This window comes from Takifugu rubripes, chromosome 1, assembly GCF_901000725.2.
Source record: "Takifugu rubripes chromosome 1, fTakRub1.2, whole genome shotgun sequence".
Taxonomy (NCBI): Eukaryota; Metazoa; Chordata; class Actinopteri; order Tetraodontiformes; family Tetraodontidae; genus Takifugu; species Takifugu rubripes.
Window position 1 is genome coordinate 7,933,326 of NC_042285.1, and position 26,325 is coordinate 7,959,650.

The window sequence follows — 26,325 nt, forward strand, 5'->3', positions numbered from 1 at the left end:
TGTTTTTATCCGCCATGATGCTCATCGAGGCCCGCTGCAGCCACCTTATGATGGGCCTTTTCGTGTTTTGGAGAGCGGGGACAAGCATTTTCTGCAGCTCACTTGGACCTTGGTCAGCCAGTTGCCACGGCCGTGCCCCCGCGGCGTGGACGCCCCCCCGCTCGGCCCAGTCCTCTGAGAGGAACACAGATCCCTGAAAGCTCTGTCAGTGCCACTGACCGCCCTGCGCGTCCTGTTTCCCCTGCTCCTCTAGCACCACCAATACCGCTTCGACGCACACGGTCTGGCCGGCCCGTTCGAGCCCCGACTCGTTGACTTTTCTTGCTTTTCGATGGTGAATTCTGGGGGGGCATGTGTAGCCATCACTTGTATATCATAATTCACCATCATTGTTCATATCTGTTCCATTGCCATAGTCCTGTTGAGCATTTTGCTATGTACGAGTTCCTCATTCGCTCGCGCTATTTGCCGACAACTAAGTCGGGTAATTTGGCACGGCCCCTTTAACGGACCGTAGGAGTTGAGGGGCGGGGGTGTGGTTTTTCCCGCTCTGATTTGATTTTTTCTACTACTTGTTGTGGCTTCAATAAAAGGCACACACGATTGTGTGTCAATGGTAATCTAAGTTGTATTGCCTTTACTTTGCAAACGCAACAATACAATCATTAGTTTTCAATACTCCCTTGGGGATGCTCACATTTTTCCCTCTGCTGTACCATCACCGTCTTTTGGAAATAAACATTTTGAACTTAATTTTTCTGGACTCCTATGCTCATTTTAGTCTTTTTGGGAATTTTCACATCAATATCCTACAGGAAAATGTCTGAAAAACCATATAGAGCACAAAGGCCTAATATCAAATTTGTAACCTATAACAAATAATTTCTTCCAGATGGACAGAACAACGCTATGTGCTGAGCAGTGGGTCTGAAAGCAGTTCTCTCAATAAAGTGTTTGGCAGAACTCCCATAGGTTGCATATTGAGGATTAAAATAAAAAATAAAGACCACACTACCAAAACCATGAATGTATCAGAGAAAACACTTTTGCATACTTAAAGAGCCCAAAACAAACTATGTGATAGGTGCACGCTCTATCAGGAGACATCTGTACATGTTAGCGGCTTAGAGGTGAGCAAACACATTAGCATACATACAGTCCACAATGCAAAATCCAACAGGTGGCTATTTTTGTCATGAGTGTCACTGCTCAGTGACTTATTTGGTAAATTCTATTTTTATATACTCTTTTTCCTCAAATAAAAAGAAGTGTTGCATTTTACATTTTACAATCTGTCTTAATGTTTTTTTTTTCTTCTGGGCAGAGATACTATTCTGGATTTTTCTTTGCTTGACAACGCTCTTTCATGTTGCACTGGGTAATTTGGACTCAGTTCTTTGGAACATGCGGATACATGGGTTAATCTAAAAAACTCCCGAGAGTCAAGGTGTCAAACATTGCATCGGAAGGCTAAGTGGCCTCTTCTATGAGTCAGTCCACATACATAGGAGACACGGGAAAGGCTGGGATCTGATCCAGGATGTGACACACATAACTGGCAACGTCCACGAAACGTTCTTCGTACATCAGAATGAAGGGGTGTTTCTGGAAGAAAGAGATAAATCACAGAACATATTAAATTAAAAACATACATATACTGTATTTTTGTGACCATAAGGTGCACTTAAAAGTCTTTAATTTTCTCGCTTTTTTGTGCACCAAGTTCTAAAATCTGTAAATGCTTTTCGGCTTTCGCAAAAGCTATTTTCAGATTCATTTCGGATACAGAAGATGATGTATGTGAGTACTTTGCTAAATACACGCTAGCATGCATGTTTTAAGCTAGCGTACTGGTATGTTTTACCATGCCACTGCCCTATAATCCGGTGCACCTTATGTATGTGTTAAATACAGAAATAGCTCCCGTAACTGAAACTGTGCCTTTTAATACGGTGTGCCTTATGTCGCAAAAATATGGTAGTTTAGAAAATGATGGTTGCCAAGGTAACACCTCGACTGGAATTATGGAGTCCTGTTAATCTGATAAACACTATATGAACTGAATGAATGGACGCAAAATTATCAGAGGTTAATAAGTAAAAGAGTAAACACTAAACAAATTATTTACTTTCATTAAATGATTAATGAGTTATAATTTATTACAAATAAAACAATTGCACTGTGAGGTCATAACTGAAACAAAAAAATGAGGGAATATATGTTCATTGTGAGAGCTATGGATATGTGAAAATTAGTATTTTCTTAACATCACTATTGGCTCCTGGATTGTGTATCCACTTAAAACTGTCAGTGTTTCTGAGGAGGCACCAGGAGTATCCTGGAAGGAGACCAATGAAGATGTGAGGTCTGTATAGTCCAGTTCCCGCATTCCTGATAGGACCAACGCTAGCTACGTCGTTGAAGTGCTGATTGGACATCATCTTAACATTGCTTGACTGTTATCCTTAAACCAATAAAGTGCTACAATTCCATTTTCTCTCTTATTGTAAAGCCTATCAGTTAGGTTAGCATTACTTGAGCTAGGTGTTGCACAGCCATGGAGTACTATCAGGCACAACGGCACAACTGGGATATATGCTCATTATACTACTTCACATTACGTGAATTCACCTTTCCACTTTAGAAAGTGTTTTATATCATTCGATACCAACAATAATTGATATTTTTTATGATCTATTCAAAATTAGGACCAGGAGACAAATATATTAAATTTAGGAATAAAGCAAAGGCTGAGGGAAAGGAGGATAAGTGTACTGTTGGCCACAAAACTAGTACTAATACTTAGTATATGGTTACTGTCTGGTGATTTATAAATCATTGACACGTAACTATCAAGGATAATCAATAATTACATTAATCATTCAAAACAAACCAGCTGGATAGTAGACTTCTCTTAAATACATCTGTGGCATCCGTTCAATATTACGGGGAGACATTGTTCAGTTTAATGGCACATTAATTTTGTGCAATTAGAAGCTTAATTATTAACAATTAGTTCTCTCATATTAATGAATATCAGCAATATGTCCGGTTGTTCAGACTTGAGTAATATTCACAGGTTCTGCACTAGCAGATAAATAAAAACACATTTTCCAAAAGGACCTCACCATAATTGTTGCATTCTAAACTCTAAACTACAACCTGATTCTTAATTTATAATCAGAGTTATTCTGCAGATTAACACCTCTAACATAAACACATTGTTGTTTGATATTATTTCTTGTTTTGTTTTTTGTTAGTCTTATACATTATATTTTACAGTATAATTTACCTAACTGCCCTCTCTTCATAACGGTCACAGCAGCTCGGGCACATTCAGCCCATTAACAAGCTCATGCACGTACAGTGATAACCACAGACACTGTCAAATGAGCCCGAGAGAGACCTAGCAGTAGTTTGGCTTGCTTTTTGGAAATGCTAAAATGCTATGGGGCTATGGAGCGTGCTCTCAGACTCAGAAGTCTTCGTGCAGCATTGAGAAACTTTCATGGAAATGAAAGAAGGCTTCATCACCAACATGTTATCCAGTTCTCTTGATAGATCCATACTTTTTTCAGGCAACCAACCTTGCTACCGTATTTTCACGACTATAAGGCGCACCTAAAAGCCTAGAATTTTCTAAAAAATCTACGGTGCGCCTTTTAACCCGGAGCGCCTTTTGTATGGATTACGGTAATATTGGTTAATCGCGGCTACCGTAGTCAGTAGGCGTGGCCGAGGTAACAGCAGTAAATTCAGTCCCAAACCATTTCTGTCTGTAAAGACCCCAAAATGGCTCCTCGCAAGAGACGCGCTTTTGACGCAGAGTTCAAACTGAAGGCTATCAGTCACGCAGTTGAACACGGAAATAGAGCAGCGGCAAGAGGATTTAACGTGAACGAATCAATGGTGCGGAAGTGGAGGAAGCAACAAGACGACCTGCGCCAGGTAAAGAAAACTCAACGGAGCTTCCGAGGAAACAAAGCAAGAAGTGGATTAACAAAGGAACTCCAGCCGCTAGATATTAGTGTCAACGGGGCATTCAAAACTAGACTGCGAACTGCGTGGGAGCGGTAGATGACGAACGGCGAACACACGTTCACCAAGACGGGGAGACGGCGCTGAGCGTCATACGTCACTATCTGCCAGTGGATCGTAAATGCCTGGGCATCGACCGTGGTCCGAGCTTTCGGGAAGGCAGGGATTGTCACTGAAATGCCAGACAACACCAGCGACACCGACCCTGATGACGACTTTGACGAGACGGAGCCGGCCATGTTGGACGCCGTATTCGCACAACTGTTCAATTCGGACACCGAAGAAGAAGAATTCGAGGGATTCCTGGATGAGGAATGAACTGATAAAGTGATCTTTACTTGTTTCTTTTGTGTGTTCACAACTTAACAAGGCTGGTCATACTGTGAATATGGACATTACCGTTTGAACAATGTTGTTATATTGCTATTGTTATATTGCTATTGCTATCGCTTTGCACTACTTCGAGAGTTCGAGTTACCGTATATTGTGTTTGCACTAACGTTTGATTTACCGCAACGGTACTACGTGATAAAAATGTTGCACTAAATCGAAGATTTATTAAACTCCACTTGTGATAAAAATGTTGCACTGCCTGTTATAACTCGCTGTTATTAAACGAACTGTGTTACGCAAAAACACTACGTCACTCGGGAAAAAAAATAAAACAGCTGTTTATTCGTTTTGGGAGTGAATAGAGTTGTGAGAACGACGGTTTGTATTCTATTAATAAAGTTTGACTGACTTATCTGGCTGTTTTATTGACATTCCTTTTAGCGCAGCTCGATCTAGTGAACGCGTCATGAAACCACAGGCACTACGCAGTTTCTATGCTATGTGCCTTATAACACGGTGCGCCCTGTGTATGAAAATATTTCTAAAATAGGCTGTTAATTGAAGGTGCGCCCTATAATACGGCGCGCCTTATGGTTGTGAAAATACGGTACATTAATTCTGGCTTTGTCCGATGAAGAAGAAAAAAAAAAATCAAACGTTTTATCAAACACATTTCTATTGATATTGATTACGTGTCTATAAAACATATCATTATCAATTTATCACACAGCCCTACTTCCTTTACAAATTAATGAAAACTTTGATAATTTAGCAATATTATCACTTATAAAGTCCTTGACTATCTGCTCTTTCAGTCGAGCAGCTTTCTAAGCTTGAGGCCCTAATTATATTACTTAAAATTAAAGATGCTTGGACTCAATGCCAAATGCCAAATATTTTTCACGCTCATCTTCAGATTTTTTCAAGAGTGAAACATGTGCGGCAATGTGCTGTGTACCATGCCAAATTTGTGGATTGTGTATGCACATTTCTAGTGTTTTTCAGCTGTTGGCCACCACCAGTGGTGAAGCTGGAAAACTGTTAATGTCAAAAGAAGCACTCCTGAGGTTGATGTGCGCAGTGACAGTAAACAGATGAACAATTAACACATCCAGGTGTTTGCAATTACATTTGTGGATAAAAAGCATGAAATAGTGCAGAAAATCCTGTTAACATAAATGGCAGCTTTGGCACTATATCTACACTCTACAGAAGATATTGCCAATGGAACATTGTACAGTGAGAGTTTAAAGAGACAAAGAGGATTTTTTTCATTTAGGACGACAACTAGCTCATCGGCTACTTTAGGTTTCCAACTGTGAACTGTGTATGGAGCTACGGCCACATTTTGAGTGTGACACGGCCAGGAGTCTTGCCCTACCTGTGCTCATATAGGTTCTAACAACACTGGGCTTCTTAGTCATGGGGTCATTTCAGAGAGGGCTGGGCGACCGATCAGCACTGAGCCAGTTGTGTCATACCAGCTGTGTGGGATGGAAGTATCCAAATGTCAGCCACATATATCAAATTCCCATATACTGCAGCAGTTGAACAGGCCAACATAAAAGCGCAATATATAGCATGAGCTGGTCTTCATGTAAATGGAGCTATAAAGGGACCATCAGAAGATGTCTTTGGGAAGTATTTTCATTCAGTCAATGTACGGATCATTTTTGATGAGCAAATGAGATAAAACAATATTATTGGGAGGTGGCCTGGATCAAAAGACATTTTTTTCATTCTGACCAACCATGGTTGGCAACAGGCTACAGTGCAGGATGGGTGGCTTTTTGGGTCCTAAAAAGAATCCCCTTGACAGGCGTTGAGCATGTGCACCCCCGAATATAATCCTGTGTTCAGCAAAATGACTCACCAGTGGTTAGTGACTTACTGTTTTTTTGCTGCTTACACTAAGGAGTCAAAGCTTTCCAACATGCCCCTTATTGTCTCCATCTTTAAAGTATTTATTAAATACAAATGCAAGGCAAGTTTTTAACTCACAATTTTTCACTTCATGTTCAAAGCTTACATGGAGACCAAAAAAATGCACTTATTTCTCTTCTTTTATAAAAGAACATAGAAATGCTGGAATGTTCCACCTATTGCTCCTTATCCATCCTGAACTGTGATATAAAACTGTATGCAAAAGTCTGGAAAATGACCGGACATTTGTATCTCCTCCTTGATTCATCTAGACCAGGCTGGCTTCATTAAAATCACTTTGGCTATTGATAACATCTGCCAATAACTGCAGTTTATTAAAGCAGCACTGTCTCTCGAGCACCCATCTGCTATAATTTCTGTGTGCAGAAAACGCTTTCAAGTGTTTGGAGTGGGACCATCTCTGGGCAGTCTTAAAACATTTTGGATTTTTTCCCCACATTTATTAATATGGAGCATAACTTGTTTACCAGTCCCACTGCATGTGTTGAGACTGGCCACCCTCGTTCACCGGAGTCTGCACTATACAGATCTACTAAACAGGGGCCCTCTCGCACCTGGCCACATTGCAATTTCTTCAGAATCCTTGGCACCAGCACCATTAACATAACTCACCTATCTCAATCGCAGGAACATTTCATTCTATTTAAGTTTAGGAGATACATTTTTTCTTCATCCAAAATTCTTGCTCATTAGCTGAGTCATTTTAAAGCTGTCTGCAGAGGTTATTTTACCTCTGAATGGAGAATTAGAATGAAACTGGCTCGAAGTAATCTTTGTGATACTAGGTGCCCTCAGTCGAAACTAGGTAGCTCCATACATATTTTCCGAGACCGTGTACCAGTAAAAACTCTTCAAGTCTATGTTGCTCAAATGCTGTCAGATTTGTTGGATAAATAAATATCTACCACTTTGGTCAGCCTTTTGGCGTATTGGAGACTTTTTTCTGGAGACTCATATTTGTACAGAATTGTGTTTTCCATCATGTTTGCAATTGACTGCATGATTTTTATCTAATTGCATATAATTTATTGGTCAGTGTTGTATGGATATTTAATAAATGTTCTTCATTAACAGTCATTAACACAACTAATGCTACTAATGCTTTAATAGTTTACTCACCATATGAAACAGTAAAGAATTTTTTATATGAAATACTGTATATGATTTCCATTTTAGTTATTTTTTGTGGTTTGTTCTTATTAGTTTTTAAGCATTAATCTTTGGTTGTAGCTCTGCTAAGGGATTGTATTGTTTAAAAATCTAATGGTACTACAGTGAGAGTAAAAAGTATTTGATCCCTTGCTGATTTTGTTGGTTTGTCCACTAATAAAGACATGATCATTCTATACTTTTAATGGTAGATGTATTCTAACATGGAGAGACAGAATATCAAAAAGAAAATCCAGAAAATAACTTAGAAGAATTTAAAAGAATTTATTTTAATTTATTTGTTTTTCATTGAGGGTAATAAGTATTTGATCCCTCTATCCAAAAGCACTTAATATTTGGTGGCAAAGCCATTGTTTGCGAGCACAGCGGTCAAACGTTTGTTGTAGTTAACCACAAGGTTAGCACACATATCAGGGGGAATTTTGGCCTACTCTTCTTTGCAGATCCTCTCTAAATCATTAAGGTTGGTGGGCTGTCGCTTGGCAACTCGGACCTTCAGCTCTCTCCATAGATTTTCAATTGGATTGAGGTCTGGAGACTGGCTGGGCCACTCCATGACCTTAATATGGTTCTTCTTGAGCCACTCCTTTGTTGCCTTTGCTGTATGCTTTGGGTCGTTGTCATGTTGGAAGACCCAGCCACGGCCCATTTTCAGCTTCCTAGCAGAGGGGAGGAGGTTCTCCCTCAGCACTGCACGGTACATGGCTCCGTCCATCTACTTAGTGAAGCGGTGAAGTAGCCCTGTGCCCTTGGCAGAGAAACACCCCCAAAACATAATGTTTCCACCTCCATGCTTGACGGTGGGCACAGTGTTCCTGGGATCATACAGTGCCTTGCGAAAGTATTCGGCCCCCTTGAACCTTGCAACCTTTCGCCACATTTTAGGCTTCAAACATAAAGATATAAAATTTACATTTTTTGTCAAGAAACAACAACAAGTGGGACACAATCGTGAAGTGGAACGAAATTTATTGAATAATTTAAACTTTTTTAACAAATAAAAAACTGAAAAGTGGGGCGTGCAATATTATTCGGCCCCCTTGCGTTAATACTTTGTAGCGCCACCTTTTGCTCCAATTACAGCTGCAAGTCGCTTGGGGTATGTTTCTATCAGATTTGCACATCGAGAGACTGAAATTCTTGCCCATTCTTCCTTGCAAAACAGCTCGAGCTCAGTGAGGTTGGATGGAGAGCGTTTGTGAACAGCAGTCTTCAGCTCTTTCCACAGATTCTTGATTGGATTCAGGTCTGGACTTTGACTTGGCCATTCTAACACCTGGATACGTTTATTTGTGAACCATTCCATTGTAGATTTGGCTTTATGTTTTGGATCATTGTCCTGTTGGAAGATAAATCCAGTCTCAGGTCTTGTGCAGACTCCAACAGGTTTTCTTCCAGAATGGTCCTGTATTTGGCTCCATCCATCTTCCCATCAATTTTAACCATCTTCCCTGTCCCTGCTGAAGAAAAGCAGGCCCAAACCATGATGCTGCCACCACCATGTTTGACAGTGGGCATGGTGTGTTCAGGGTGATGAGCTGTGTTGCTTTTACGCCAAACATATCGTTTTGCATTGTGGCCAAAAAGCTCGATTTTGGTTTCATCTGACCAGAGCACCTTCTTCCACATGTTTGGTGTGTCTCCCAGGTGGCGTGTGGCAAACTTTAAACAAGACTTTTTATGGATATCTTTGAGAAATGGCTTTCTTCTTGCCACTCTTCCATAAAGGCCAGATTTGTGCAGTGTACGACTGATTGTTGTCCTATGGACAGACTCTCCCACCTCAGCTGTAGATCTCTGCAGTTCATCCAGAGTGATCATGGGCCTCTTGGCTGCATCTCTGATCAGTTTTCTCCTTGTTCGAGATGAAAGTTTGGAGGGACGGCCGGGTCTTGGTAGATTTGCAGTGGTCTGATACTCCTTCCATTTCAATATGATTGCTTGCACAGTGCTCCTTGAGATGTTTAAAGCTTGGGAAATCTTTTTGTATCCAAATCTGGCTTTAAACTTCTCCACAACAGTATCTCGGACCTGCCTGGTGTGTTCCTTGGTCTTCATCATGCTCTCTGCGCTTTAAACAGAACCCTGAGACTATCACAGAGCAGGTGGATTGTATTTATCATCATCACTCATTTAGGACAACATTGGATCATTCAGAGATCCTCACTGAACTTCTGGAGTGAGTTTGCTGCACTGAAAGTAAAGGGGCTGAATAATATTGCACGCCCCACTTTTCAGTTTTTTATTTGTTAAAAAAGTTTAAATTATTCAATAAATTTCGTTCCACTTCACGATTGTGTCCCACTTGTTGTTGTTTCTTGACAAAAAATTTAAATTTTATATCTTTATGTTTGAAGCCTGAAATGTGGCGAAAGTTTGCAAGGTTCAAGGGGGCCGAATACTTTCGCAAGGCACTGTGGGCAGCATTTTTCTTCCTCCACACATGACGAGTAGAGTTTAGGCCAAATAGTTCAATTTTGGTCTCGTCTGACCACAGAACCTTCTCCCAATCACTTTGTGCATCTTTGAGGTGATCATTGGCATACTTTAGGCGAGCCTCCACATGTGCCTTCTTAAGCAGGGGTACCTTTCGGGCACTGCAGGATTTTAATCCATTGTGGCGCAAAGTGTTGCCAATTGTTTTCCTGGTGACTTTGGTCCCAGCTGCCTGGAGGTCATTCACTAACTCCTGCTGTGTGGTTGCAGGCCGATTTCTCACTGTTCTCATGATCATTGCCACCCCACAAGGTGAAATCTTCTGTGGAGCACCAGACCGAGGTCTATTGATGGTCATGTTATACTTCTTACATTTTCTCACAATTGCACCAATAGTTGTTACTTTAATACCCAGCAATTTGCTAATGTTTTTGTAGCCCATCACAGATTTATGCAGGTCAACAATCCTGTCTCTGAGGTCCTGAGAGAGTTCTTTGGTCTTACCCATGGTGGAGAGTTTGGAATCTGTCTGATTGTCTGATTCTGTGAACAGTTGTCTTACATACAGGTGATTAGTTAGACCTGGTGTCTTCAATTCAGGTAACACGTTGTTTGGGAGCGTCTAACTGGTCTGTGAAAGCCAGAACTCCTAATGCATACTAGGGGATCAAATACTTATTTCCCTCAATGAAAAACAAATAAATTAAAATAAATTCTTTAAAGTTATTTTCTTGATTTTCTTTTTGATATTCTGTCTCTCCATGTTAGAATACATCTACCATTAAAAGTATAGAATGATAATGTCTTTATTAGTGGACAAACCAACAAAATCAGCAAGGGATCAAATACTTTTTACTCTCACTGTATGTCACATTCATATTGGCTAGGTACTGTTCAAAATCAAATAAAGAATTGTTAAAAAAATAAAAATAAAAAACACTGTATGAACTGGCAGTGTCTTGCCATCACAACTTTACAGCCTAACACAGCCTTTAATATTCCCATGATTCCTGGGGAAATTTCACTGTTATACTTTTTAACTTTCATAAACGTTAACAAAATCTGAATATTTCTAAGCCTGCGCAGTTACACTAACTTGTTGGTATATAAAATAAAAAGCTTACCAAAAGCTCCCTGTACTTTGGCCTTTTTGATTCATCCTTTGTAAGGCTGGAAGATAGCAGAACAAAATAATTTTAAATCTATTGGCTTCAACATACAAGTGAAATCTTTGCTGTGACAATGCTGAACTATTCTTACCATAAGTTAACAAAGTTGATGAACTTGGGGGAGAACTGCCTCTCCTCTGAGTTGCTGAGTTGTGGAGGTTCACCTTTCACCACTTGTGTCAGCTGATCAAAAACACTATTCCACTTGGGGTAAGGAAACCTTCCTGTAGCCAGCTCATACTGAAAGCAGACCCACAGCAGACTGACAAGCCTACCCTCTCCACAGCGCCTCTTCAATTCAAACTGACCCACAAAGAAGAATGTGGTTTTCTGTGAAAACCTGTGGCTTACCAGGGTGATTCCCAGGCTCCATACATCAGAACGGACATCGTAGCCTTGTCTTGAAGCACTGGGGTCTATCCTTTCAGGCTGAAACACACAGAAGAACAAAACCCCCCCCCCAAAAGGTCAAAGGTCAGTTTCTTCATTTCTGAGAGTGTACACAGTTTATCTGATAGATTTAACTGTTGTTTGCATACTGCCATATAAGGCCTGCAGCCTGCATCTCTAGTTTTGGCTATGGAGTCCACTAGTTGACCACTGATGCCAAAATCACACAGCTTGATGTTACCCCGTCGATCCATTAGAATGTTGGAAGGTTTGATGTCTAGGACACCAAAAAGAGACCAAATTATTGAGTTGAAGCAATTCAGACTGCAATAACATTTGAATGCAGAATCGATTATTTAAAATTACCTCTATGAATTATTTTCAAGTTTTCTTTTAAGTGGTTCAGTGCTTTCACAGTCTGTTGGGGGGAAAATAAAAATGCATTTAATTTTTGCAGATTATTTAACTGTACAAAAAGTGAAACACTACTTACCGCTAATGTTATTTTGCCTAATATTTCCTCTGGAATGACATTATCTAATGCACAGTATACATATTTGTAGAATTTGTCTAATGAGGTAGACATAAGTTCCATGCAAATCCAACAGTCCCCCTAAAACACAAGAGCTGTGGTTAGTTTTTCTTAGGGCATGATTCATTTCTGCATGTCTGAGGTTCCCTTTGCCTTTCACAGTTCTGACATGCCCCGCCTGTTCTCTACCAACATTGCTGAACTATATAGCAACCAAGAGGTTTCTGTCTATATAATTAGTGTAACAAGTCACACCTCCCTGAAGAGGGCGCCGTAGAACTGGACGATGTAGGGGCAGTCACTGCTCCTCATCACCACATCAAGATCCATCAGTAGCTGCTTCTGCTCCTTCTCATCCACAGTGGATCGAATCCTCTGATGAACAAACAGCAAGAAAAATCATTAAATGCAACTTTTCTCCCTCTTCCCTGTTTCATTTATCTCAGTCTGTAAGATTTGGAGTCACTTATGAGGCTGTAGAGCTGTTCTGTTCACTGTTCACTTAGCTACAATTACAGCTTCAACATGTTAAAAAGCACCTTTACAGCCATGATCTGGCCTGTGGGTTTGTGAACCATCTTGTTGACGGAGCCATAAGCCCCACGACCAATCTCCCCGAGGTCTTTCAGGTCTTCTGCTGTGAAGTCACAGTGATGCTCTGGAGAAATCTTCAACTTTCCTGACGACTCGATGCTGTGTGTACGCAGGCGTTCTCTGGAGAACAAGAGGACATTAAAGGATTGAATCAGGAAGTTAAGACTCAGGACAAAACCAAAGGCATGCCAAGGAAAGTAAAGAAAGACAGAAGCGACTACAAAGCCATTAGAGGAACATGGGTTTTGGATGCAACTAAAAAGAAATATGTTTCAGTCATTAACTCAGTAGCATCGTAGGCTGACATTTTTAATATGTGAACATTATTGGGGACGTTAATCAAAATTAGTATCCAACAAGGATAGAATATAGGACAACCTGACATTACTTTTGGATGTGGTTATTTGCCTAACACACATCTCCCCATGTTCTAAAGCCAGCTGGACTTAAACAGAAGGGCAATAGCCTGTGTTTCACCCTCATGTGGTTAAATATTCTATTTGTCACTTATCAGTTCTAACATATGACATCTGAGGTAATTCAACAGAGGCAGTGTATGGAATCTTAACATCCACTGAATCTATGACCCCCTTTTCAAAAAAGGGGGGTGTTGCAGGTCCATTTTTATTGCCTGGAGGCAAATAAATCTTCTGTGTGCTCCTAAACATTTTGAATAACGAATAAAAAATTGTATTCTAAAAAAGACATATTTTCAAACAACTCTTTTTAGACTTTGTGCAGAAATGTAACTGGTAATGCAGCCTTTTTTATAAAGAGATCAGCCAGGTGATAAACTAAAGTGAGACTGTGCCAGAAAGTCCATGTCTGCCATACTACTCACATGTGTGGGTTTTGGAAAGAGGGGGGAGTTGGAATGGGCGGCAGCCTCGATGTGGGTTTCACCGGGGGGTTGGCAAAATTCAGCTTGAGAGCTTTACGTTTACCTGGAGGCAAAAAGAGAAATAAACACTTCCGGATCCCCAACAACATGCACACCAGGCTGGACTCAAGCAACTGTCGCAAATCTTGCTTCAGTAATTTCTGTGTCTATGCACTTGAGATAAACCTTCACCTGTGCCAGAAGCAATAGTGCACAACTAGCCCGTCATTATTTCAGCAAATTAATGTTGCTAATAAGTCAGCAGAGAATGGCAAGCAGAAATATTGTTCCTGACAATGTTTTGGAAAGATTGAAGGATCCAGATTCTTGAGGAGCTGCTTTCACCCAGACTGACCATTGGGTTATCTCAAGCTGACAGAGGAAGCCCACAATTCACAAGCAAAGTATCCACAAGAACAGAGGTTCCCAATACATCTTTGTTTTCTACGTGTTTACACATTAGTCTGAAGAATCCACTGCTCTTCCTCTGCATGATACCTGCTCAGCTGATCCTTACTCTCAATGAATTTGATCTGGACTACAGTGGCATGAGAAAGTTTGGGCACCCTTGACATTTGGCATTATTTTTATTCACCAATCATTGTGTGTTTTAATTCACAACTTAATTTTGATATATCAAATAACTGATGAACACAATCATATTTCAGCAGTGAAATGAGGTTTATTGGGTTAACAGAAAATGTGCAATATGCCACAAAACAAAAAAAGGCCTGTGCATAAATTTGGGCACCCTAATAGAAAAATCATATTAGTGTTTAGTAGAGCCTCCTTTTGCAAAAACAACAGCCTGTATGAGTGTCTGGATCCTGGATGATGGTATTTTGGCCCATTCCACCTGGCAAAACCTCTGCAATTCAGTGATGTTTGAAGGATTCCGAGCTTGGACAGCCTGCCTCAAGTCATCCCACAGATTCTCGATGATATTCAAATCTGGGGACTGGGATGGCCATTCCAAAACATTGTACTTGTTCCTCTGCATGAATGCTCGGGTAGATTTTGAGCAATGTTTGGGGTCATTGTCTTGTTGAAACACCCATCCCCGGCGCAACTTCAACTTTGTGACAGACTCTTCAACATTATTCTCAAGTATCTGCTGATACTGAGTGGAATCCATGCGACCCTCAATTTTAACAAGATTCCCAGTACCAGCACTGGCCACACAGCCCCACAGCATGATGGAACCTCCACCAAATTTTACTGTGGGAAGCAGGTGTTTTTCTTCGAATTCAGAGTTCTTTTGCTGCCATGCATATTCCCTCTTGATGTGACCAAACAATTCAATTTTTGTTTCATCAGTCCAGAGTATCTTATTCCAAAATGATATTGGCTTGTCCAAATGTTCTTTCGCATACCTCAGGCGACTCAGTTTGTGGCAACTGTGAAGAAAAGGCTTCTTCCCCATCACTCTTTCGTACAGCCTTTCCTTGTGCAAATTGTGCTGTATTGTTGACCGATGCACAGCGACACCGTCTGCAGCAAGATATCCTTGCAAGTCTTTGGAGGTGGTCTGTGGGGTTTTTTTTAACCATTCTGACCATCCTTCGTCTTTGCCTCTCTGCAATTTTTCTTGGCCTACCACTTCTGGGCTTAACAAGAACTGTGCCCGTGGCCTTCCATTTCCTCACAATGTTCCTGACAGTGAAAACTGACAGCTGAAATCTTTTGGACAGCTTTTTGTAACCTTCCCCTAAACCATAATGCTGGATAATCTTGGTTTTGAGGTAATCAGAAAGTTGTTTTGAGGCTCCCATGTTGCAGCTCTTCAGAGGAGTGTCAAACAGAATGAGAACTGGCATTTGGCCACCTTAAATACCTTTTGTCATTATTTTATGCACCTGTCAATTAAGTTCAAGGCTTAACAAGCTCACCAAACCAACTTTGTGTGTCCAGTTATCTTGTGATGATTAGTTACAGGCCATCAAAGCAACAAAATGACAAGGGTGCCCACATTTTCGCACAGCCTATTTTTTTTTTTTTACATTTGATTTAATTTCATACAATTGCATACTACTTAAAATCTATGTTTGGAAATCAAGCTAACACTTGGCTCTTATGGGCAAATGAAGGACATGCCACCAAGATAATTTTGTGTGAAGTCAGAGTCCATTATTACACAACCTCAGAGGGGGTGCCCAAACTTTCTCATACCACTGTATGTCAAAGAAACATGTGTATTAATAATTAGAAAAATGAGACTGAATGTAACAGAATCCAATTGCATCTAGGGATGGTGACACTGGTCAGTGAATACCTTGCAATGATTTATATCAGTATTTTATTATTGCCTATTTAATAAATGATTCACTGTCAAATATAGCAGCTACCAAGTCTACCAATCAGTTGGCAGAGATTGTATCAGGGACAGAGCTTGAAAATATAGCCCTTGTGGACCATTAGCATGCTAATGATCTGGGTGGTCACCTGGGTCAGCGACCCTGCCAACAACTCTCAGGTGACCACCCAGATCATTAGCATGCTAATGGTCCACAAAGGCTGTATTTTCCAGCTCTGTCCTCAGCAATTTCAGAACTGAAGAAGCCTTCTGGATAGAAGGTGAAATCTCTTCAAAAGAGACGAAAAACAGTCCGGTTAACACAGAAAATTACCTTGGATACACATTTAAAAGGCATACAAATCCAAACAAAAATAAGTGTGTAACCTTCTACTCCTCTGGATGTAGGAAATGTTTTAAATAATGTCTACTTTTGTGGCTCATTTTATATACTATATAGTGGAAATATTACACGACCGTACTTGACCAATTCACTACTGCCTGCGGTGCTGCATTGAAGATGCAGCCAATGCATTTTAGTAGAGTGAACAGAGGACAGAGTGAACATGCAGTAAAGTCAGCCCAGACTGCAATTGCCTTCAGTGTGTTGTAAGTGCAATTACACGCACATTGAAATCAAACTACACTTGTTACTCAATTGGCATGCATAATTTATGCAACTGAACTTTGTCTACAAAGCAATTCACAGTACCGTATTTTCACAACTAAGGCGCACCTTTAGGCGCACCTAAAACACTGAGATTTTCTCAAAAATCGACGGTGCGCCTTATAATATGGTGCACCTTGTGTGTGGACTGGGTTCCAAAATCTGCTGTGTGCCTTTGGTAGGTGCACTACGGTAAACGCTCCGCCCATCGATTAGCGGTACACCTATGTGTAAGGATCCCCTAAAATGGCGCTGGTCAAGCGACACGCGTATCAGGCTTACTTTACTGGAGAAAACAAGAAAGTGAACTGCGCCAATTGAGGAAGACGAAGCTGAGTTTCCGCGGGAACAAAGCAAGGTGGCCCGAGCTGGAAGACCGAGTGGAACAGTTGGTTGTGTTACAGCGAACAACTGGAAGGGGCGTCTCTACTGTCACCATTCGACAAAAGGCCAAAGCGATTGCTGAAGAAATGGACATGGAGCACTTCCAAGGAGGTCGGCCTTGGTGTTTTCGCTTTATGAGGAGGCGGTATCTCTCCATACGCGCAAGGACAACACTTGCGCAGCGGCTGCCCGTGGATTACCAGGAGAAGGTGGCCATCTTCCGCACCTACTGCCGTGACAAGATAACCGCGCCCAGCCACATCAAAGAGGCAGCGGCGGGCAAGTTATGCCACCATATGCGGGTGGATTGTAGACGCATGGGCTATGATACCGACTTCATGTATTGTAAGAGCTTTCACAAAAGCCAGCATCAACACTGAAGCGGAACCAGTCGGGGAGTCTGATTCAGATGATGAAGAAGAGGAATTCGGGATGTTGGACATTGAAATAGTGCAGCTGTTTAATTCAGATACAGAAGATGAAAACTTTGATGATTTTGTGGCGGAAGAATGAATATTTTGTTCAATGAATGTGTCGAAACTCACTGTTTTACTTCCGTTGTTATTTTTTACTGTATGTTTTAGCATGCACCTAATAATACGGTGCACCTTATGTACGTTTTAAATACAGATATAGCACCCATAACTGAGACTGCGCCTTTTATTACAGAGCACCTTATGGTCGTGAAAATACGGTAGGTTGAATGTGGTTGGAGTCAAGCCAGTACAACAAACTATAAAGAAGTTAGTAGGCAAGGTAATAGCCACAGGTGAATCAATAGGAGTGATAGTTTGTGTCAATAGTCGGTATACTGTTTGTATGTCTTATTTTTGGAACGCTAAAGAGCCATAAGTGCTGTGATAATGGTGGTGCACGGGGCAAACATATATTGCAACGGGTTTGAGGCAGATACAGTCTATCGCCAGAGTCTAACCCATTTTGGATTTTGTGCCCATCCACAGAGTTTAAATTGAGTTCTTTCAGATGCATAAGCACCGTGGAGGTCTTCTCATCCTTTCAATAATACTTGGCCATACTGCTAATGCATACTGTTTCCCTGTCAATGAAATATAAGAGAATGTAGTGCATGTACGGATTACATCGGCCAGCAAGCTGTCCACATACTCTGGAAAGGCAACTCACATCATAAATGTGCATACTAAATAAAGTCTTTCAAACGTATCCTTAGTAGAATTATATTGATGAACTGGAATGTAAAAATAAAGCAGACATTGTGATATCGCAATTTTTGAAATGAGTACTACAGCTGATTATGACATAACATAGCAGGTTTTGAAGGAATAAATGATAGGGTTGGGTTAAATCCACTCATCCTGCTCTTTTTGTCTTTGTCCAACAGAAGAGTCATCCAATTCATCTATTACACAGGGGCAGCAAATTAGGCTCAACTCCTGGAACTACCTACACCAAACCACTTTACATTACCTCTTCCCCCACACACAGGTAGTCTGCAGCCCTGTTTTGTTTTGTTTTTTTAAATCTTACTGCAGTTCTAGTGCAGATACGTTTCTAAATCAAAATGAGTGGTCATATTCAGAAACTCTGATCTAATGAAAACCCCTAAGTCAATATGGAATCAATGTGCAATTACAAAAACATTATGCAGAGCAGCAACTGACCATGTCGACCATGTTTTATTGCAGATTTGGCAAGAAAGGTTGACCATAGTGTCATCCTATGCACTAATTATTGTTTGCTGATTTTCTTTACCCCCTTAAGTTAAAGTGGCAGATGAATTTCAATTAATTCTGTATTTACACTGTGGCAACAGCACCATAGGCCTGTCTGACATCTTCAGCCTATTATAAAGCAGCAGTACTGCAGCAGCACACTGCAACCTATTACATCTCCCACATGCACCCACCAGCCTGAGTGACCAAAAACATGCAGGAACTGCTGTGTGCTGTATGTAGAAAGACAAATGCGAAGAAACTCCTGATGATATTCTTAGCAGATCTGCTGGAGTCCATGTGTGAAAAGGGTTTTAAAAATATTGGCACGAATACCTGTTTCATTTTGACATCTCCAGTAGGTTTTGGTTTCTGTAAGGTTTAGATAAAACATTTCAGACTTCTGACACACAGAAAACAACACAGATAGCTTTTGCACTTAATATGTTATAGTTATAGTGTTCACAAGGTCGATCAATGCATGGAAATATTGTTATACGATGGCTGCCATCAAAATGACCTTTATGGGTTTATGACCCTGTATCACCTGCTTAAAGTATTATACATCATACTATCTGGACACAGGCAAGTTTGTTAAATGTTTTAGATTTTGATTCAAACAATTTGAAGTCAAAGTAAATATGTCTGAAATCAGAAGCTATCCCAAATAAGTCAACACTATACATCACTGATTTACCCACAGGCAAGCAGCAACAGTGATTAAATGGGAAATCTTAAAGATGTAATTTTGAGCTAGCCAAGTTTGCAGGGTTTCATTAGCTGTACTACTTACTATCATCTTTGAATTTTATTTCATTCTTCTAATTCCCGTCATAACACAATTGTTTTTTGTACATAATGCAGTTATGCTGCTAAATTGACCCTGATGTTGCCTGACAGAATTCTATCATATGAAAATTCACATCTTTTTTATCATTGTGATCATAGTACTTAAAACACAAAATAGTTACAACTGTGTTGTCGAAAACGTAAAAATATAGTTTCTGTTTAGAAGCGTAAAGGACGAACCTCATCTACGTAGGAAACGTGTTTACGTTGCAGACATGCTACGGAGAAGCAAAACGAGGCCTTTAGGGTTGAATGCATTATGTTAATTGTTTATATCGTACTACTTAACGTCTTAGAGTCTCGGCAAAGTAGCAGAATAAAGCATTCCCGAGTATTAATTACCATTTGAACAATTAATGTTATGAATAAACACCAGTTCAAACTCCAATACTACCGTCATATTTGAATGAGCGCAGACAGAAATGCATTTAAACTGTGGCCTTGCTTCAGAGAAATATTACTATGCAGGCTTTGATGATACATGTAACAGCCTGGTGCTAGTAATATCGTGATGTTTGAATTTATGGTTGTGTTTTAATGTAAACCGTGTTGGGAACAAATATCCATCACGCTATCTGCTGATCTGTTGGTTTAATCGCTAGCAACACAAGCTACAAGCTAGCAAAATAAAGCAAGATTCTTTAAAGGAAACTGGTAGCTCTTGACATAAATGCGACCGTTGGATAAATCGACCTGGTTCAAAATACAAGTAAATGTTGCGACTGGAAACGAAATTGCCATCTTAAACAAAAGCTGTTTGATATTTTACATCTTATACAGGAGATATCGGACTTCCAAGAAATTATTAAATTCGCCGAATCGACTTTTTTTAATGATTACCTAACATTTACACGGCAGCAAACTTAAATGGTGCGCTTTATTTTCAACAAGGCGATTTTATTTTGAAAAATCTGAACGGAACTATTAATTTCCATGTTGATTTCGACTAACAGTATTTTGTTTCTGGGAAGCTAAACACTATCATTTTCTCATAACTAGATGTTTTTAATTGAAATCGAATGAATGTTTAATATAGACCACTGTCAGATACCTTGCATGTTGCTGCTCTGCGTCTGCTGGTGAAAATGATGCGAAGTAGACCTTAAAATGCTGCTGTTATTGGAGCTAGTCGAGTTACTATCGGGACTGGGAGTCGCCATTGTTGTGTTGGATTCAAGCGTCGGCACCAAAATCCGCACTCTGGCAAAGGTGTGACCACAGGGGGGCGCTATTTTGCACTTCAATTCAGAAATAGTTTATAATAGTTGATATTAATATTAATTGATATTAATTAAGCTGCCCAACCCCATCAATTTAGTTAACTTTGAATAAATTGCAATTTTGAGTACTGGAACAAAGCATTCATGGAGCAGGGCAGAGAACCTGGTACTGATGGAGTTTTACTACGGGAGTAACCCCAGCGAGAGAGGGTACATGCAGAGGATGTGGGAGGAATGAGTTCTTCGAAACCCCACATCCTCACTGACTAAGAAGCAGCTCTTAGCTCAATGTTCGAATATCCGCAATAAGAAGTTGCTATCACAACTAGAGATTGATGAGGCACAGCATTGTACCTCATCCATAGTACAAATATGCAACAGCAAGGGGGAGCCAGGACGTCAGGTCAGCCTGGGGGTGATTTCATCATGAACAAATATCAAATATCAAGAAGAAGAATGGTTATAAAGCCCCAATGACAGAGAGAGACTCAACACAAGGGCAGGAGAGAATCATGAAGTCCTGGAGGAACTCAACTGCCGCCCTGCCAAGGCTAACAAACGAAGTACCAGACCAATCTCTACTGGAGGACATGAACACGGCACTGTCAACCATCCCGACCACTACCATCACTGAGACCAATTAGCTGATGTATCCAGCGGCAACAGTAATCCTACAGATGCTTGGCTACAAGATGAAGAGCATGAAAAGGCCAGAAGGAGCAAACGGCCCCATGGAGGAGAAGGTTAGAGGCATGGAGAGAAGTCAGCCTTCTAACAGAACTCAGTAGAGGCATGAATCTAAGGACAGAGCTGCCCAAGAAATATAACTAACTGTCCACAACTGAGGCACTGGAGACTGCTAAGCAAAGGCTCACAGCCCTAGCTACCCGACTGAAGAGGTACACAAGAGAAGTAGAGGCAAGGAGAATAAACAAGGTGTTCTCCACCAATCCAGCTAAAGTCTACTCTAAATGGCAGGGCAACCAGATGATAACAGACCCCCCTCAGGGCTGAGAATGAGCAATACTGGAAGAGTATTTGGGAGAAAGACGCCACACACAATACTAATACCCAATGGCTGTAAGACCTACAGACAGAGCACAGCCAACTTCCAGAACAAGACCCAGTAGTCATCACCTTAGCAGACATCCAAACAAGGGTGTCCAAAATGAAGAGCTGGGCAGCAAGATTCACACCTACTGGCTTAAGAATCTGACTGCACTCCATGAAAGCCTGGCAGCACAAATGAACTAGCTGCTAACATCAGGGAACCACCCAGCGTGGCTGGAGGACCCCCAGAAGGGCACAATACCATCCAACTACCGGCCCTTAACTTGCCTCAGCACCACATGGAAGCTCCTATCAGGCATCATAGCGGCTAAGATCAGGCAGGCACATGGATCAATAATGATGAGAGCACAGAAAGGCATAGGGAACACCACCAGAGGTGCCAAGCACCAGCTACTGGTCGACAGGGCAATCACCCAGGCACATGGATACTGGAGTGCCTAAAGCTGTATAACATCAACAGAACACTAAAAGAGTTCATCTAGAACTCCATGAAGCTGTGGAACACGACTCTGGAAGCCAACTCAAATTGCACAGGTGAGCATCAGATGCAGCATATATCAAGATGTTCTGTCCCCCCTGCTGTTCTGCATAGGCCTAAACCCCCTCAGCCAGATCATCACCATGAGTGGCTATGGGTACCAGTTCCGAAGTGGAACAACCATTGACATTGACACTGCGTGACATTGACTCCCTGATTCACCTCACTAGGATCTACAGCAAAGACATCGGGATGTCATTGGTACTAGATAAATGTGGGCGGATGATATCTAGAGGAGGAAAGGTCCCTGTTTATACTGTAGTGTAGGCAAATCCAATTTGTTGCTCAATTCTGAACTTGAACCCCAATTGTCCGCACTGTTTTTTGCAAGTGATCAAATCAGTTTGTGTTGCTTTCATACATGTTGTATCCAGATTGGTTTTCTTGATAATGCCGTGAGCTTCGGTACATGTGCGGGTGATGTGGTATAGCAAATGGAAGCATGGGCAGCAAGACAATGGATCCACAACAGCTCACTTTGCAGTTTCTACTTGCTGTGCCTCTTGTTAAATGTTGGGCTGTTATTACATCTTTGTGACTTCGGCTGTAGTTTATCATGCTGCAGAGACACAACGGGCTCGTCAGATCCAAGTGTTGATGCATATTTGGCCAAAAAGTTTGTTTAGGTTGGACCAGAGACACAGATCTTTGTGTCTCTTGCTCCAGAGAGCTGCATCTTGCATTCCATCAATACCTATGCATTAGTAGAAGAAATCTAAACATGCATTGTTCACATGATACCCCAAGTGTAATACAAACCCCGCATGACAAACCCCACAGACCATTGATAGAAATAATATTACCGGTACCTTTTGACCAATTAAAAATTTACAGGTTTTTTGGAATTTTGGGGTGGAATATTGACTTTTGTTATATGTGTAAAGTCTGTGCTGTAATAAAACAAATGTCACACACTTCAAAATACCAGATGAACCTGCATAAGTAATTCCAGACAATTGAAATAAGGTGGTTCTAGAGGGAAAGAAAGGCTGAAAGAACAATTAGAGAGGCATTCAAAAGCAATATTATCCAACACACATTCTATATTTATTCTTACATTTAACACAGTAGCATTTACATTTGAGTTACTTCCAAATATATTAGGACTTTTTTTAACTTATAGATAATAAAACTGCAACAATTTTGCTTCAATTAAACTAGAGAACAGTAAGGCAATTATTACAATATGATACGACACGATATTCAGTATACTATATATTCACGTACACATTCACTTACATATTCCCATACTACTGCTGGGTACTTATGATTAAACCAGTGTTACTCTATACCAGCAAGAATGTCACCACACCAGTTCAGGAGCAGGTGAGAGGGTGGCCAAAGGATACATCTCCTGCACTCCAGGACTGCTTGGAAACTACGGAGTGTGTTTATACAAGCAGCCAGTATATCTCAAGTCCCTATCACACTGCATGGAAATAAGATGATGCGGGCAAAGACCAAAGACCTTCCTCTTGCTGCCATGATTTTGCAATCATGACAGCAAGATCATGAGATTTCCAAGCTGCTCAGTTTCTGTGGAGAAGAGATTCACCTGGCAGATTTTGGGCAATGTGCGAGAAACAGTTATTTATGGCAATTTTGCCAGCCTCACTTTTTCTTATTTAAAAAAAAAAAAAAATCCTGATAGAAATTCTTTACGAACTACTCTTAGTAGTGATTAGTAGCCTAAACACTGGAGCAATAAATTTAACAAATAGACAAATGTTGCCCATAGAAATCTTTCCACAGAAGCCACATATTTCATCCATCTTTGCTGCATTAGTGCTTGGACATTGTTCAGTCCGCACAAGTATGAAAAAAAAATGCTGATTTAGGATTGTTCATGCTGTCCATCCTTTACCTCGAAGTGCTCCAGCAGACGTAAAGCTAAAACTGAAAAGGTTAAAATGACTTTTGAAATAAAATCTTTGCTTCCACTAAGAAAATCACCTCTCTGGCCTTTTTCCAGTCTTATGATCTGCAGCTTTGGGGAAAGAAAAATACTCGATCTGCCACTCTGCCACTCCCTTTCAGTTCCATTCTATCCTCATACACAGACACAATAGCAAAAGCATTGCTGTCAGGTGGAGTCTCTATTACACCCTCAAATGTCACATGATGTATACCTGTGTCTTCATCAAAGTAGTATCCTCCATCATGGTCATGTCCGGCCATGAAACACACCACACTGCTGTGGGACCGTATCACAGCCAGGACTTCATCAAAGTTCCAAAGCAGACAAAGAGGATCTGTGGAATTGGGGTGTACAGGAAGGTGACCTGGATATGGAATAAAAGAGTAAATAACCACAATATGATCTCTTGATCTTGTAAATTTCAAATGCTAAATCAAAGCGACAAAGTGCCATTAAAATGGATGCTTTGTACCCAGCTGGCACAGCAAGACTTCATAAGGATAGAAAAATAGAGGTAATAAAACATGTCATTTTACAAAGGCCTACATTAATTTTAGTTTTCAAACTGTATGTTGATACGTAGTGGGGGTTTCATTTGAGGACTATTTTCTCTGGGTTAGAGATTTGTAATTAATTTTAATCCCAATTTATATTACAGATTCATCCCCTGACACTGGAATTTTCCTGCACAGTACTTGTAGACTAAAAAACGACTTGATTTTTGGGCTGCATGCCAACAATAAACACACACTCAACACACAAAATCAAGTCTAATTTGGCAGCTTTGTACTTCAAATGTACCAAGGTTTATGTTACTTACAGGCAATCGTGACCTTTTCATGTCTTTCATCTGTAGAAGTCAGAACAGAATCTAACCAGCTGAGTTGTTTCTTGCTGAATCCACCATTGAACATCACAAACCTCTGCAGCAAACCCACACCTCAAACACAAAAAGTGTCACTAGCAATTCAGATCTGTTTTGAATGAAAAACATCTACTATACGTTTTTATTTTATGCTGAGATAAACGTAGCGTTCATTTTGTATTTACCTTTACAATTATATTGATTTATACCTTTGTATGAGGCATTATTGATACTGAGGCCCAAATTACAAATTGACTGTGTCACATTAAATAGTGGAAGACAAATTCGTGTTGTATTGAAACTTATTAATAGCATAAAGGCTAATGACATCAGCCACTGTACCTGGCGGACAGTTGAGATTGTCGTTTTTGTTGAAGCGTCTCAACAGTGTTAGAGCCTCTCTGTACCCCGGACTGGACTCTTCTCTGCCCAGCAGGGCCACATCATAGGCGTCCAGGACGATGAAGGTGAACCCGGGGTATGGGCTGAAATGGTAGGCATACACGTTACTCCCGACTTCTTTCTGACTGCCTTGGGGTGTGCTGTTGAGTTTGGACCTTAGCAGCCAGTCCCTGCTGAAGTTATAAAACTCGTGGTTGCCCCAGACGTGGTGCGCGTCGACGGAGCACAGCTCTTTCAGCACAGCGTCTACCGCTCGGTCTGAAGCAGCGAGAAGCTTATTATGGCCGTCGATTAGGTCCCCTAACTGTAGAATGAACCCTGGTCTTACCGCTGCCTTCGACCAACTGTCCAAAGCATTTCTGAGCAGCTCGATGCTGCTTCGGTAATATCGCCGATTTGTCCTCTGGAAATTATATCCGTCATCGATATCGGCATATTGAATGTCGGCGATCACTCCGAATGCAAATAGTGGCTGCTGTGGACGAGCGTCAACCATGACTGTCTGCCTGCGGACTATTGGCGTCTTTACGAATTTATTTCCACAACAGGAGCTGACTTTGTAGGGTAGATCCTAGCCCAACGCTTTAACTTTAACTGTGCTGCGACCTATTAGAGTGTAATCAAAGTTAGCTTTCGCTTTATGTCGCCTTCACGAGTTGTTGACATGGATGGGCGTGCTGGTTACGCCAGGACAACGCCCCCTTTTTGATGAGAACGCACGTGATTGGTGGTTCAGATGGGGAACGTCTCCTCAATTAAATATTTAAAAGTTAGAGTGTAATTTTAGCGGAGTAATACTGGAAAACGAGAGTTATGAAGGAGTGCTTATTTGTCAAAGTAATAATTTGAATTTATTCTAGACATACCTAAAATGATCATGTGACTTGACAGTTAAAGTAAATAGTGTGTGCGCGTGCGTGAGCATGCGTGGGTACCTTTGG

The 26,325-nt window shown here is 40.9% G+C and overlaps 1 protein-coding gene across 4 annotated transcripts; it reads right to left on the minus strand.

Annotated features, from left to right (window-relative positions):
• Positions 1 to 617: 617 nt before the first annotated feature.
• Positions 618 to 26,071, minus strand: LOC101064151 (dual specificity mitogen-activated protein kinase kinase 4-like). 4 transcript variants are annotated; one of them, XM_011619605.2, is made up of 15 exons: positions 25,540 to 26,071; positions 25,325 to 25,467; positions 24,938 to 25,057; positions 24,329 to 24,481; positions 18,858 to 18,893; positions 13,448 to 13,550; positions 12,552 to 12,726; positions 12,268 to 12,387; positions 11,974 to 12,093; positions 11,847 to 11,898; positions 11,630 to 11,757; positions 11,442 to 11,519; positions 11,182 to 11,330; positions 11,046 to 11,091; positions 618 to 1,605 (listed from the first exon to the last, which is right to left on the minus strand). In XM_011619605.2, exons 1-15 carry the CDS (start codon positions 25,878 to 25,880, stop codon positions 1,492 to 1,494), a joined length of 1,878 nt encoding a protein of 625 aa, XP_011617907.1. In that variant the 5' UTR covers positions 25,881 to 26,071; the 3' UTR covers positions 618 to 1,491. The 4 variants fall into 4 exon arrangements, with proteins under 4 accessions (XP_011617907.1, XP_029695477.1, XP_029695487.1 ...); XM_029839617.1 differs by having other exon boundaries at positions 25,325 to 26,070; XM_029839627.1 differs by lacking the exon at positions 24,938 to 25,057 and having other exon boundaries at positions 24,329 to 24,451; positions 25,325 to 26,071.
• Positions 26,072 to 26,325: the final 254 nt, after the last annotated feature.

Excerpts from the sequence above, each read along its gene's own strand:
- LOC101064151 (XM_029839617.1), bottom strand. The coding sequence starts at position 25,880 with ATGGTTGACGCTCGTCCACAGCAGCCACTATTTGCATTCGGAGTGATC. Across the intron at positions 12,388-12,551 it reads GCCAGATCATGGCTGTAAAG|AGGATTCGATCCACTGTGGA; the intron begins GTGCTTTTTAAC and ends TTTGTTCATCAG. Across the intron at positions 11,899-11,973 it reads TAGGCAAAATAACATTAGCG|ACTGTGAAAGCACTGAACCA; the intron begins GTAAGTAGTGTT and ends TCCCCCCAACAG.